Genomic DNA, 14,590 nt, shown 5'->3' with positions numbered 1-14,590 from the left:
AATTTAGAGATCAATTAACCTGCAGCATGTCTTTGGACTGTGGGAGGAAGCCGGAGAGCCCGGAGAGAACCCACGCTGCCACGGGGAGAACATGCAAACTCCACACAGAAGGACCGCTCCGACCGGGAATCGAACCCCGCGGCCCTCTTGCTGTGAGGCGACAGTGCTAGCCACTACGCCACCGTGCAGCCCCTAATTTGTAATCCATAACATATTTTTGTAAAAAGTAGTACAGCCTCTCAATCATGAAAGCAAATCTTTACACTTATAATGTCCACTGTAATATGTCACTATATACTTGAATCTGTAATCACTCACTCATAAATGACTTGATAATATTTTATTGGCATATAGACAGTTTTTACAACAGAAATTCATTGAAACTATTTCAACTTCAGTGATGGCCATGGGTTTCAGGGAGATCTGGAACGACTTCACCGGTTTCCAGAATGGTGTCACCCTGAACATAAAAACAAGGACAAACAATTCAGAAATACTCCTTTTCTCCATTAAAACATCTCATAGAACAGCTCACTGAGGCCACCTTCAGAGCATCTCAGGACTGTGGCCTGTTTGCATGTAATCAGACTTTGGGACAATCAGATCTTACTATGATTTGTAAAACAAGTCAATATGCAGCTGTATGTGCAAAACATGCAATTAATAAAAATAGTCATACTTACAGGGAAAAGCTTGGGTTTCAATTCCACAATGCTATAAGGCCTTTGCTGTAGGGGACAATGATATTGTTATTTAGTATGCTGACATCTCCTTGCATCGAGTATGTGACGTGTAATGTTGTATCGTACTTTAAAATGCTACCTAAATAATTAAATAACACATGTTCGTTATTATGCAGGAACATACACATGCTCCTTAAAGAAAAGCTCATAGAGGAAATACATAATACAAATAACATCAGCCAATCCGCGGCCGTTCAGAAACTTAAGCATTCACACAAGTCTAACTCTATTGCACTTAACTTGGACAGGAGTCCTACTTATCAATTCATACAGTTCTTTTCACCAGATATGTACCACATTCGTCAAATGTAACATCCAATTTCAGTTTAATCTACATTTGTTTACTAGTATCATAAATAATGTAAAACATTTCTGTTGACTTACAGCAACATGGTATTTCACACAGTAGTGGACAATCCAAGCTGGTATCAACAGCCGTGTTAATGTGAAAACTCCACCGGTGTATGCTTTGTAGGTCTGCAAGTAGATACACATGAGACAGGTTATCATGTATAGATCAGTAAAGTACATAATTTATCAGACTGCTCCAAACAGACGATGCATACTTCAACACAGGCTGGTGCTCGCTCTTTAACTTTGAGTAAGTCAAGAGTTTATGCATGTAGAATATTCAGCTGTAAAATACTCACAAGTAGTGTTTAAAAAAAATAAATAGCTGTGGACTTTGCATAAAGTGGACCCAAACAACTCAAATGTAGAATAACGTAAGACTGTTTCGGCTCATACTAAACATTACGATATGAAAAAGGATATTGATAATATCTCAGTGAACACTTCACCAGGCATGTTGGTTACAAACGCTGGTTTGTACTCGATTTCATAACAACGTCAGTTGTCTCTAAAAACAAGACTACAGCTACTTCATGGGGTTATGTTACCTTATTTAACCATATATAATCCCAGGAGATGGCATGCTAATAAAACCCTCCATACTTTATTGTCAAATGATTAACGTCGTTATTGTTTCATCAACCGGTCGAAATAACAACAAGCCTGTCGTGTCGAGAGAGAAGGAGGTTGAGTTTCACCACGTAGTGAGCATTGAACTGCATTGTAACTAACGTTAACGTTGCATACTAAAACTAACAGTAGTCACACTATGTACACCGTCAGTTTGTTCCCTGATAGTTTACGCGTGTTCAGTCGGTGGTTGTTCTGCTAGCTAGCTAGCTCGCGTTATCTGTGTCCGGGGACTCACGTAAAGTCTCCACAGGCTCTTGGGCTCCAGAAATCCAGCCCAGAACTTGGCGACGGCGCCGGGAGGTTTCGCTTGTAATACGGGCTCCCTCGGGCTGAGCTCCTGGTCCTTCAGCCACTTTCTCCGGAGCGTCGTAATCTGCTCGACGCGGAGCTTCTCGTCTGGTGTGTACCCAGACATCGCTTGTTTGTTTTTTCTTCTGGATATTCAACCTCCAAAGACCTACAATGACACCATGGAGGGCACTTCCTTCTGCGGGCAAATGAAGAAGAACAAGAAACGGAAACGAGACACAAGTTGGACCGTACGACACATTTTAGTGCGACACCTACTGGCCTGGAAGAGCACTTGCGACATGGTACATCTTTTTTATTTGTATTCTCGTATTTGTAATGCAATTCAAACTCATTTTAAGAGAGACAGAAACATGCAGAGGGCTGTCAGAAGCAGTGAAGTCTGAGGAAGGCAGGTTTACCTTCTGTTCTTACCTAGGTGGTTCAAACCATATAGGTTCAGTCCATAGGTTTATGCCATAGGCTATTCATAACATACATTATCACAGATGTGAGTCACACATCAGTGATCAGCATGATGACGAGTTGCATTAATGACCTTTCATCAACAATGTCATATGTTTGGTGTTCATGCCCAGTGTTATCCACTAGATGGTGAAAACCACGAGGATGATAAGAAACCTATAAATGTTTTTAGGAGCAAAAGGGTCTTTAAAGGGGCACCACTATTTTTAGATGTCAAAGTCAGTTTACTAGCCTTGGTTAGTTCTTCACTGCCTGTTCAAAAAACAGTTTGGGCATTTATTCTGTGGTTCTGAAGGAGCTTTGTCAAGTCTGAGATTATGATCTACTGATGATGTCATGGTGATATACTTGACCCATGGGGCCTAAAAGTAAGGGTGTCTCTTCCTCTTCATATCCCAATCAGGTGTCAGGATAGAGGGTGTTGCATGCTGTAGGCTACAGATTGAGTTGTGTTATTGGACTATATAAATATAATACAATTGACTTGACTTTATGTAATGTTAATCTAAAATAAATGTGGTAAAACTATGCTCTGGCTGAACTCCTCTCTTGTATTACTTGAGCGTGCCATGGTTTTGATGCATGCAGTTCATGTTTATTAATCTGACGAATGTCTGTGCAGGATAGTGCAATTGGGCCTGCGGAGAACAGTGGACCGTTGCAGGTCTCGGCATGTCTCCATTTGTTTGAGACCATTTTATTAATTAAAAACATCTAATTATGTACGAATTGTTTTGTGTGTCATTCAGGGAATATATTTCAAGTGGTTCAGTGCCAATTCAAAGCAAGGAAAATATGTTTAGTGATGATTTGACGTGATCAAAAATAACATTTGTGGTGTCATGGCTCCTATTTCTAAAGTGTCAGTATATTTAACCATTGGAACAGGGTGCGGTTGCCCCCCTAGCTTGTTAGTTTAACTGTATTTAGCCGTTACTTATCGACAATTTATGAAATTGTACACTTTTGTTCCATACCACTCCGGTACAGTAGGGGGCGAAACACACATTTCATGCTGGTGTGTTGATCAAGGGAAGAAAGGTATGCGGTCCGAAGCGTCTCTGGTCGGCAGTCCGCGTCCGATCCACCGCCGCCACTCACTCTGTTGGTTCTGTCTGTCACATGGAGGATAACGAATATGACCGGCTCACGTCGTAATCTGTGAGGAAAGGGCACAGAAACCCGGCACAGAAACCAGGCCCTCTGCAGACGTTTAGCAGCCTGATATTTCATTTGCAGTAGCGTCAGGTAAGATTGAACTTGTTTCCTTAGGAGCGGTTGAAACTCCAGTGAAACTCGGTTAGCTAACGTTAGTTCCCACAGCTGAACTTAATTAACGTTAACGTTAACCTTCATGGAGCCGTTGTTAAGTTGGTATGGCCGGCTGTCAAATTCTCCACACAGTCACGATTCCGCTGTACACCCAACTAATAATAGGCCGACTGTCGCAGTGCATCCGTTTAAGAAGCTAGCTCGCTGCCAGCTGTCCAGGGAGCTAACCTATATGCCGGTAGTCTATGAGAGCAACGTGTTGTTAGCAGGGACATTAGCCATCGAGCTAAGAACAAGTCATTGGCGTTACCTCAGCTACGATGTAAAGCCATAAGTCAAGGTGACACGTGGACAGGTTGCGTAAGTTACAGTCACTTAACTCAGATACCACTTGTTTCAGTTTATTGTTTACTGTTGGAATACGTGAGGCTTTGATAATAGGATGTGTTGTGAAGAATAACAAACAAGCCAAGGACGTGTTATGTTATACTGTAGTTTGCCAAAAAAGGGATATTTTTTACTCGTGCATAAAAACAGATCCTCCCCACAGTTAATTAGCAAGACTAATATGGTACTTAGGAAGCAATTACATTATGCAGTTAGAATATGAAAAGACAAAGTTATTGTGGATGGGTAGGTAATGAAGTGGAAGTATATTAAACAGTGTACACGCCAGGGATGTGGTGTGGTTGGTACTGAATATACAGTTATTACAAGATTGTATGGATGTTAGACAAATGTTTGAATCAATATTACATTAGTGTTGTAATAAATTAATCTATAGAGACATAGTTTTCGACATCTAATGAAGCATATTCAGCAGGAGTTGGTGATATGAATACAATCTTCTGGCACCTTATACATTTTATCGATAGATGTGTTGAGAAAAACATTTCTAGAATATATCTAATTTCCAGTGTAAGCCAGAAATGTGTATATACCAAATGAATGTACATAATTGCATTGAAGCAAAATTCGAAATAAAGAGAATCCAATACTGCATTAAAGCCGTTCTGCTTATAGACATGTAACTTTGACTACAGTGGCCTGATATATTAAGAAATACTGATAAGATGGCTTGTGTGTCTGATTTTATTATTGCCATTAAAACAATATCCCTTTACAGTCAAGTACATTTGTTGGAAAAGAAAGGGATATTACGTACATGTTATCGCACAGTGTGAAAATGTAACCACATTTATAATTTTTTATGTACATATATACAATTTCTAACTACCTTTTTATTTTATGGCTCACTGATGGTTGATAGATTTGGTAAAGCTTTTTATCTTCTCCTTTACAGGACTGTGCCATATTTTGGATGGAGTCAGCACCCAAGTTTTCATTTCCTTGTGTAGTCGGGGCACTCGATGCTCGAGATTCAAGCCATCCTGTACATCAGCGAGTAAAGAATGGTCAAGTATTTCAGTAATAACATAGACATCAGGAGTACTTGGGACCATGTTGTCTCTGCTTTTTGGCAGAGGTATCCAAATCCATACAGGTAATAATTTATTTGTCAGTATTTTATTAGAGAAGCTCATTTTAAAGAATGTGGTGGGTGAAAAAAGTCACATCCCTTTAGAGATTGTATTTAGTTTTCTTGAAATTTTAAATTGAATTAAAATGAGTGACCAGAAGATAGGGCAAAACAAGACCTATATTGTCATATTTTATTTGTTATTAGTAACTGCTTTTAATGTGACATTTCACCAGCTACAGAAATGTGCAACCAACATGATCTTAAATAAGAAGTGTTTACATTCTCAGATCAGTTTTGTTGGATTATAAATAAAATGTTCACTTTGTTATTCAGATGATAAATCGCATCAATATAATGTAACTGTTATTTAAAATGTATCTCAGTTTATGGAGACCTTTGAGATGGCGTGAAGAGGGTTGTTGTGCAGTAATATTGTCATATTGCTTCCATTGGAAAAGATGGGTGACAAAATCCATAGCAAGAATATATTCCAAGCTTGAACTGTGGATGAGTCAAGTCAATTGAGTATCTTTCGTCTTTTTACTCTTTTTTTTAATATCCATTAGCACCCATGTTCTCACAGAGGATGTTGTGTACCGGGAGGTGACTGCAGACCACCGGCTTCTCTCCAGGCGCCTCCTAATGAAGACCAATCGGCTGCCTCGCTGGGCCGAGTATCTCTTCCCTGGCGGCATGTCTCGCTCTGTGTACATCATCGAGGACTCCATCGTGGACCCCGTCAACAGGAGTCTGACCACTTACACCTGGAACCTCAACCACACAACTCTCATGGTGAGTTGTCTGATTCTCTGTGGTTTGTTGCTTTTTAGTGGAACATTTCCATTTCTTGGTTACTGAACCTTTTCTGCAGCAAGTTTCTCATAAGTCTTAGAGAAATATAAGCATGATTATATATTTCAAGCTGGTTAAAAGAGGGGAGCAATTAGCTGCGTATACGATTTGTACCTCCAGAAGCTTTAGTCTTAGATAATAAGCTAAAAGAGAAGAAAAGCTGCTCAGAAACGCGACTCCAAATTAATTAGTGTTGCTTTGAATTGCTGGATGTGAAGATAAGAAATGGCTTCGCCGATCTCCAGTTAAAGTTATCACGTTGCTTCCGTGATATAGGAACAATCCTTGTGTGACACTATAATCGATGTTGGCATAGTAGAAAAGACTGAACTCTGTGCCTTGAACAGTGCAGTCAGGTGTTGCTGCTTTCCCCAGAAAAGAGGAGGAAATATGGTTGAAATATAATAATTCAACCAGCCTGATCTTCAAAGGGGGCGAGCGTTTGAACGCAGTTCAGATGTATTAATCTCCCGGGTAAGAAGGACCTTGACATGACTTATGCATTATGCAGTTTTAGGATGTGCTATTTTCACACTCACCGCTGTGCACTACTCACTAATGCAGGATGGAGTTAAGCTACTCTTATTTTTGACCTACCACAACATGATGTTAAGCTAAATAACTAGTCGTAATCAAAGAAAATGACTGATCAAAGCATCCAAATCAAATTGCAAAATTCCTCAAATAATCCCACCTGTAAAATGGTGTAATATGTTACATAAATTATTAATTAAAATGTACACTTATTAAACCTAACAAAGAAGCTTGCAACTTGTGTTGTCCACACAACAAAAAGTTGTGAAGATCATGCAGGAAAAGTGGATGAATCTGTTTCCAGCATGTGTTTTTATTATATAGTTATTGTCAAAACAAACAACATTTATTCAGCTCTTCCACTTTTGTTCCGGACAGCGTCCGTCTTTTGTGATATATTTTAAAGAGTTCCACAGCTTGGTTCTTTACCTCATTTGCTGTCACTTTTCTCTTCCCCGATGTCAGTCAGTTGAAGAACGTTGTATTTTCCGAGACTCAGTGGAGCAGCCAGCCACCACTCAGCTGAAACGGGAGGCGTGGATATCCTCAAATGTTTATGGCTTCTCCAGACCTATTCAGGTACTTTTACCTTCTGTGTGCAGCTTCTAATTAACCATGCTTAAATTAACTTTGAAACCATTCTGAGTGTAATGTATATTTTCATCATATTCTTATTTTTTTCTTTAAAAAAGCCACTATGTCTGTACATAAATAAGATATGAATTTGTCTGCCTAGAGAGTTTAATAGTAGCACGATAGTAGCAAAGGACACTTCGACTTATTGACAATGATCAACAACTTTTATCCATCCGATAGTGTATAAATATATATTTACGCTTCAGTTAAGTAAATACATTTGTTTTTATCCTAGAGAGTAAGGTACATAATCCAATTGTCAAAATATTGGTTTAATTTGTAGGCATCAGAGGCGTGGGATCCTATGTCCAAATGCCAAAATAAAGAAGTGGGAGATTGAAGGGGGGAAGTGAAAACGGTGCCAAAAATATGTCAGCCAATAATTGTTATTGTTAGATGTTGAAGATGCCAGACGTTGATATTCCCAGAGAAAAGGAGAGAGAGGACTGTGGGCTATGTGTTGTTTTCTTCACATGTCTCCCTGATGTAAAGTAATTTCCTGTTCTGTCTTTTCCCAGGAGTTTGGATTGGCTCGATTCAAGAGCAATCAGGTGAAGGCCATGAAAGGGCTGGAATACGCACTGTCCAACTTACAGGGTACGTACACTTCTCCAGCAGAAACGGGAGAAAAGTGCAAGGGAAAGAGACGAGGGAACCAAAACAGGTTATTTTTAACTGTTGCTATTTTTGGAGAGAATAAACTTTTATGAGAAGTAGGGCTTTCTTTCCTCAACGTTAGACAGCCACGCTTTTTATGCAATTCATTTAACTTATTCATGGTTTGATTCATAAATGTTTCTCTGTTTTCATGGTGAAAGTAAAAACTGAAGTGGCAGTTAACGTTTACCCTGACCTAAGTTTGAAGCAGTACATATTCTGGCATTGTAAAGTTATCAGCATGGCCTAGAAATGTACTCCTAGGTGAAGAAACGATTAATTTAGGCAGCCGAAAGGTCCCTGTTTTTGCTGACAAATAACATGTGACTGCAGAGGGATGTGAAACCATGGCAACTACAGTGACAAACAGCTTGGTCTTGAATTTAGACTCAGACTGAAACAATTTAGGCAGTGTTGCCTAAACAAGGCCACATGAGAGGCACATAAATAAGCCCGTAGGGAAAAGACATTAATAACCTGATAACATAAACATGTAAAAAACCTAAAGGTGCAGTCTGAAAAATATGGGTCTTCAGAAGCAAATAGTAGCAGACGACAGTAGTAGCAAAATCAGTCTCCTTCATCACAACTAGGGCTATAATTAATGATTATTTTCAATATTGATTCATCTGTTGATGACAATCTTTAGAGATGGTGTTGGCTAATGTTGAGTTGTAGTGGATTTTATATATACTTGCACATGTAGATAAGAAAGTTTATGTTTTAAATTAATACATAAAGAAAGTTATGATAATTAATTTGGGATATTATGAGGAATATTCTGGAGAAATGTATTATAAAACATAAGAGAGGATCACTGTTTTATTATTCTGTTTGTTGATGACAAATGTAATGATTAACTGTATGATGCATGAGAATGAATGATTTTTATTGTTTAGACAATAGTTAAAATGGATGACGATTGAAACCTGAGATGTTGCTTTTATTCTGAAGGCAGGATAATAGCTTTTATTCTGAAGGGGAACTTCCGGTCCCTGACCTGATGCGTGCGCTTTGACCCCGCCAGCTTATTAATTAGCTTAGCGAACAGAACGGCGGCCTTCTTTGAACTGACCAATACAACTAACCCTTAGGTGTGAATTCATTTGCATGATCATACTAATAGCCGAGCATTTGTTCTGGGGGAATGGTTCTACTGGATTGGAGGTCTCGAGACAGCCCCGGGCTGGCGCTCTATGAGAGCAGCAGTCCGTCTGTGGAGAGTTCTTCCTTTCTGGCCCCACGGCCGTGAACGCTATATGACTATTATCTTTGCCATTAAATATGGTTAAACTTTAATTCATTGAATCCTGAATTTCCTGCGGCCACGGGACCAGAGTTCTGAACATATCTTACACTAACTTGACTCGTATAGACTTTATTAGGAAGGCAAATGCAATACAAAACATTTAAGTTTGAGAACTCAATTTGAACGATCAGAGAGGTGAACTAGATGAGGCTATTGGATGAGAACGTTGTGCCTTGTTTGGCTACAATCTCTGTGTTGTGCTGATCCAGCGTACTGTTGTCTGAAAGGACATTCTCCCATTGTTCTGTCCCACTGCCCCTTTGTTGATGGCACTGCAAGGATTGGGATCAGGCTGAGCGTTGTGGTAAGTATGTTAGCAGTAGGCATCCACCTGCCAACCCAGGCCATGTCCAGAGTTGTCACGTGATGCTCCTTATGAGCCTCACGCAGTAGACTTGTGTAGCTGAGGTAGTGGCCGGCTCCCCTCGTACAAGTGTTGTGTTTGCAGATGTACACAAACTCAGGGTAACAGAAAAGTTGATCTAGCGTTGGTGTTGGAGTAGATAGTGTATAGTTTAGTTAACCACAATGTCATGAACTGACCTTTATGATCTATATTGTGGTGTTTGTTGTTTTTAAATCAGTCTTTTTTTTGGCACAACCCAGCTGAAATATATTTGGAAAACATTTTAATAAAAATGTGTTAATCAACATTTTTATATTGATATTTTCTTTCACGCGGCTACCAGTATGCAACATAATGTTGTGCATTTGTCCTTGTGTTTTGCACAAATTACATTTACTTTCAACAAATCATACCATATTGTTATCCAATAGAGGCAAAGCTTTGTGAATTACTGCATTTTGCCATTGTATGGCAGTATAGTCAATAATATGCGCTGTAGAACGGAGAGGACCTCCACTGTTGTTGCTTAAAAAACCTAAAGTCTTCATTTATTTGGTTTCATAGAGTTTATTTTGAACCATCCAATTTATTACAATCCTCTCTGATTGGACAGAAAAGGTTGGAGAGATCAGTGTCATGAGTGGGTGGGGTCTATGTATTGTTGTGATTGCATGCAATGCAACCGGGACTGTGTCTTCTGTTATCTGATCTGGATGTTGAACTGAAGTTTGTGCTTTTTATTGTCTGCCTTTATGGATGAGATTGCGTGTTAATGAATGCAATGCTCATCTCATATGCCCAGTATTTCTCACATTTAGCTCCTTCTCCTGATCTCTTGCTGTGAATACATTTCGTTAATTCAGTTAATTAGCATGGCTGCGCTCATCAACTGCTATTAAGGCCCCAAGAAAGAGCTGATGCAAAACTATGAAATATGTTCACTCAAGTTTTCAGATAAACTGGTTCTCATTATTCAAACTCAAAGTAAAAAAAAAAAATCATGTTCATCCTATTGGGTAAAAAAAAAAAGAAAGTTGGTGGGTATTTAGAAATACAAAACAAAGAATGATCAATATTGTTTTAATAAGACTATTTCAAGACACTAATTGATACTATGGAACTATCACCCACATCCTTAAATATAATTGCAAACAGCCTTTGTGATAGTTATTCCATGTGTTACTTCTACATCGCTGGCTGGCTTCCTCTCAGATCACAGAGTCGTCTCTCCAGTTCACGTCACAGTTAAATGTCAGCAGCTCGTTAGTCGGTTCTTCCTCATAATCAACACTTGATGTTATCCGAAAGTTAACATGAGTGAGAGATGAATCCTATAGTATACTATACAGTAAAGAGGCAGGCCCTCAAAAGTTTAATAATGTCTTAAATTTACAAAATGTCAGCTCACACATTTATGTTCCATTTAAATGTATGACCTCCTGACAACACACATAATTGGGTTTTCAGCATTAGCAATTTTATGGATTGTAAATCTAGAAACAAATGACTACTGACCTGTAAACTAAACCTGATATATGTACCTGCTACACTTACAGTACCTTTTGGGGAAATTCACAGCACTTCAAAAACAAAAACATCCTTTCGACTGTTATACCTGAAGCTACAGAGATCAATCCAAAGCAATCCTGCTATTCCTACTTAACAACAATAAACTAGTATCACCAATTAACATTTCTGTAGCTGGATGTACTTCAACAATTAGTGTAATTTTAAATTCCAGTACCGTCTTTATATACATTTGACAGACCTTTTTCTTGCACCTGGTAAAATACATTTTATTTTTTGTACACTGTAATGAAGTGAATCAAAATCTAGTGAAAAATTCAGAGGGTGGATTTTAACTCTTTAAAAGTGCTTTAATGCAAGCAGTGAATTCTTTCCCTTTCAGCAGAGTTCGTGGGGCCTCTGCACCAGAATGTGTGTCGCAGTGCTGGAATCAAATTGTACACAAGAGATCTACTCAACTTTAGTGAGGAAAAGAGGACATGTTGAAAACAGTTTGACGGTCTCAAGTGAAATCTGCTGCTCGTACCGTGCCCTCTCAGCCAATTAAATGAATAGTTATTATAGTTATTATTAACAATTCCATTCTTATATTTTCAACTTTCCTTCATACCAAAAAGTTGCAGCGTTTTTGTGTGCTAGACACTATGAAATAGGTGGAGTCATTCACAATGGTCATTAATTAAGCCTTCAATGACAAAATATGTTTAAAATCCCATCACCGATGCAGCCTTTGAGAAATCCTCATCATTATACTTTTAAACAGTTTTCCAGCAGTTGTATGTTTCCTCTTGCGCACCAAACATCTCCCAGGGGGCCCCTTTCCTGCAAATGTCATGTCTAAAACAAGCCGTAAGGAACTTTTATTTTAAAGTCACACACTGTATGTCTGAACAACAAAAAGTGTCCCTTTTAACAGCTTGATGTTGCATATTCCATGTCTTAAAAGGGCTACAGAAAACATGCTGTCCTCTTTCTGTCCTGTGCGCCTCTCTCTCACAGGAGAGACGCCCCAGCGGCTGCTCAGGGACTCGGTGAAGGGCGCGTCAGAGAAGGCCAAGGAGACGGCGAAGAGCCTGGCTTCAGCTGCTGCCGTCCCACAGAAACCCCGACAGTACGTCTGACAGGTCAGGTGGAGCCCTGTACAGGTGACATGAACTCAACACAATGCCTTTTTAACCACCGCGATCATCTTGACTGGACTGAAGTTTTCGGGGATCCCGCCGATCGCTGTTCGTTCTCCGTGTTTTTTCTTTCGTATGAGGCAGCCTCTCCTCTCCGGATGGATTTTTGTCCTTTTCTTTTTCTATTCTCAGTTTTCTGTCCTCGTTGAATCTCAGGTCCTGAGCCTGTGTCTGAAACATATGGCCTTTGTGGAAAAGTTCAGATTGTGACCAGCAGCACTTTTTAATGCTGTTACTACGTCAGATATAAATGCACATTTTCATATTTTGCCAAATATGTTATTTATTTATTTAGCATGTTAATATATCTATCAAAGCATATGTTCATGCACAATGACAACGCTCTTAAACAGTGATATATTATTATTATTATTATTATTATCATTGGTCCAGCCTAAATTCCTCATTAGACCAAATCATAATACTGTGAAGTTGGAATTGATCTCGAAGAAGGAAGGACAAGGATTATGAATTGAGGTTTGCACTCACGGGATATATAAACAGTATAATTATACTTTTTGATACCCTCATGATTTCTTCATTGTTTGACATTTTTCCCACTTTCAAACACATCCTCATACAGTGCGTCGGCCCACAAAGCATTCTGTAATATTGCGCACATTAAATCTTTGAAAAAATGCTACTGTTTAGTCACCGCAAGTACAGAGAAGCTTTGATAATCAAGTGACTTCTGGGAAAAAAGTCAGTTTGAGTAAAGTTTTCATATCTGTGCTCAGATTTACTTTAGATTGACTGTAACTGAGGTGCGTTAGAGAAAATATTGAATGATAGATTTTATTTAAAATAGATTATTTCAGCCGGCCTGTTGATTTTAAAGTTTAAGTAGCGATAAAGATGCTATATTATTGTAAAGATTTCCGTGATTGCATTCCTTTTTAGATGGAATTGTCTGTTTTAAGAAGACTTGAGTTGTGGTATGAAAATTGACAGATTTATTGAATTATTCTTGAAAAACTATTTAATATAAAGCATTTGTGATATGATTAATGTATGTAGACATATTTTTACAAGGTAGTAAGATACGTAAGAACAGGATCCATTGGACTTTGGAATTTGTTTTTTTGTTAAAAAACATTTTTGACCAACCCATTAAAGTTAAAGTCCAGTGTTTGTTGTTTTGTGTTTGCTCATTGTCAAACTAAGCTTCAATAAAATGTCAAAAGTTATTGAGTCAATTTTGCTTCTTTGTTCTGCTATAACAGAGACAGCAAGTGAACTCTGATCTTTTCAAATATAGTTAATATTCTGTTCTACAGACCAGTTTCACAGCTGCACAAACCAAACAGGAAGTCTGTTAACATCTGTATCTGCATATTTCTGCTGCTCGTTTTCAGTTGAAGTTTCCCACCCATAATACGTGTCATGCATATATATGTAGAACCATACAGTGTATTATAAATCATTTACCAGGCAATGATGAGGCTGCAGCCACTTTTATGTATAAAACATTTTACTTATATTACAATGAGAGACTACACAATACCTTCAAGTGTTTGCTAAAATGTAGCGAGCACCAGGTAGTCATGTACATACACTCACACAAAACAAAAAAAAAGGAACTTATATAACATCTTCTGAATGCATATTACACATCCGCTAAAAAGGAACATATTCACAGGTCTCTGGCACAGAACTCTCCCTACTCTGCACAGTATGTCAGCCCAGACAAACTCCCCACCATCCACCTCTCAACTATAAAACCCAGCCAGCTTGGCCTCCTCTACAGCCTTGAGGCTCCTGTGGGAATAAAATATGAACCACAATGTTGGTGTGACACCCATTTGACTCTGGACCGTCACCCTGCACATGATGATGCGAAACAAGGAGAAAAGACTGGAAATGCTGACCTAAAGCGTACATGCAGATAAAGCTACTTGTCTGGAATCACATGTCATTCAGCATGGAAGGTTTAAAAGTGACTATTTGGCAGGAATAACATTTCATGGAAGTCATTGTGTTGGTTTTACATAAGCGCCGTTACTCAGCAGGCGTCGTCTGCGTTATCTGATTTCATCTGAGTGCGCAGAAGCGACTTCTCTGCTTTGACGCTGCTCTTTGTGCAGACTGTCCTTGGTCTGTGCTTCACCCTGGTTTCATCATACCTTTTCTTTTTCTGCTGACCTCCCCAAATATCACACTGTGCTTGTTGTGCTCTTTGAAAACCCAACACACCAAAGTAAATCTCTGTGTAACAGAAACATGAAAGCAAACCACGAATCCGGTCTGTGCTTGCTTTGATGATCTCTTAAATTACACTTTCATCTCAATAGG

The 14,590-nt window shown here is 38.9% G+C and overlaps 2 protein-coding genes across 2 annotated transcripts; one reads left to right on the top strand and one right to left on the bottom strand.

The window, feature by feature from the left end:
* Nucleotides 1-325: 325 nt before the first annotated feature.
* On the bottom strand, nucleotides 326-2,246 carry ndufb6 (NADH:ubiquinone oxidoreductase subunit B). The gene is made up of 4 exons (XM_034531420.1): nucleotides 1,963-2,246; nucleotides 1,128-1,220; nucleotides 684-728; nucleotides 326-460 (listed from the first exon to the last, which is right to left on the bottom strand). The coding sequence occupies exons 1-4, from the start codon at nucleotides 2,140-2,142 to the stop codon at nucleotides 395-397; spliced, it is 384 nt and encodes a 127-aa protein (XP_034387311.1). The 5' UTR covers nucleotides 2,143-2,246; the 3' UTR covers nucleotides 326-394.
* Nucleotides 2,247-3,508: 1,262 nt separating this feature from the next.
* On the top strand, nucleotides 3,509-13,485 carry LOC117729977 (PRELI domain-containing protein 1, mitochondrial-like). Its single transcript, XM_034531407.1, has 6 exons — nucleotides 3,509-3,749; nucleotides 5,077-5,277; nucleotides 5,823-6,048; nucleotides 7,108-7,221; nucleotides 7,797-7,875; nucleotides 12,117-13,485. The coding sequence occupies exons 2-6, from the start codon at nucleotides 5,186-5,188 to the stop codon at nucleotides 12,236-12,238; spliced, it is 633 nt and encodes a 210-aa protein (XP_034387298.1). The 5' UTR covers nucleotides 3,509-3,749; nucleotides 5,077-5,185; the 3' UTR covers nucleotides 12,239-13,485.
* Nucleotides 13,486-14,590: the final 1,105 nt, after the last annotated feature.

The sequence above is a fragment of the Cyclopterus lumpus genome, chromosome 1 (genome assembly GCF_009769545.1).
Source record: "Cyclopterus lumpus isolate fCycLum1 chromosome 1, fCycLum1.pri, whole genome shotgun sequence".
Classification (NCBI taxonomy): Eukaryota; Metazoa; Chordata; class Actinopteri; order Perciformes; family Cyclopteridae; genus Cyclopterus; species Cyclopterus lumpus.
The sequence above is the reverse complement of the archived record's forward strand: the minus strand, read 5'-3'. Positions and strand labels throughout refer to the sequence as shown.

Bases quoted from the DNA above. Each gene is read 5' to 3' on its own strand.
- ndufb6 (XM_034531420.1), bottom strand. From the start codon at position 2,142: ATGTCTGGGTACACACCAGACGAGAAGCTCCGCGTCGAGCAGATTACG. The intron at 1,221-1,962 runs GTGAGTCCCCGG...ATCTACTTGCAG, and splicing joins AGAGCCTGTGGAGACTTTAC to ACCTACAAAGCATACACCGG. The intron at 461-683 runs GTAAGTATGACT...TTTTATGTTCAG, and splicing joins TGAAACCCAAGCTTTTCCCT to GGTGACACCATTCTGGAAAC.
- LOC117729977 (XM_034531407.1), top strand. From the start codon at position 5,186: ATGGTCAAGTATTTCAGTAATAACATAGACATCAGGAGTACTTGGGAC. The intron at 5,278-5,822 runs GTAATAATTTAT...AATATCCATTAG, and splicing joins AGGTATCCAAATCCATACAG to CACCCATGTTCTCACAGAGG. The intron at 6,049-7,107 runs GTGAGTTGTCTG...CCCCGATGTCAG, and splicing joins TCAACCACACAACTCTCATG to TCAGTTGAAGAACGTTGTAT.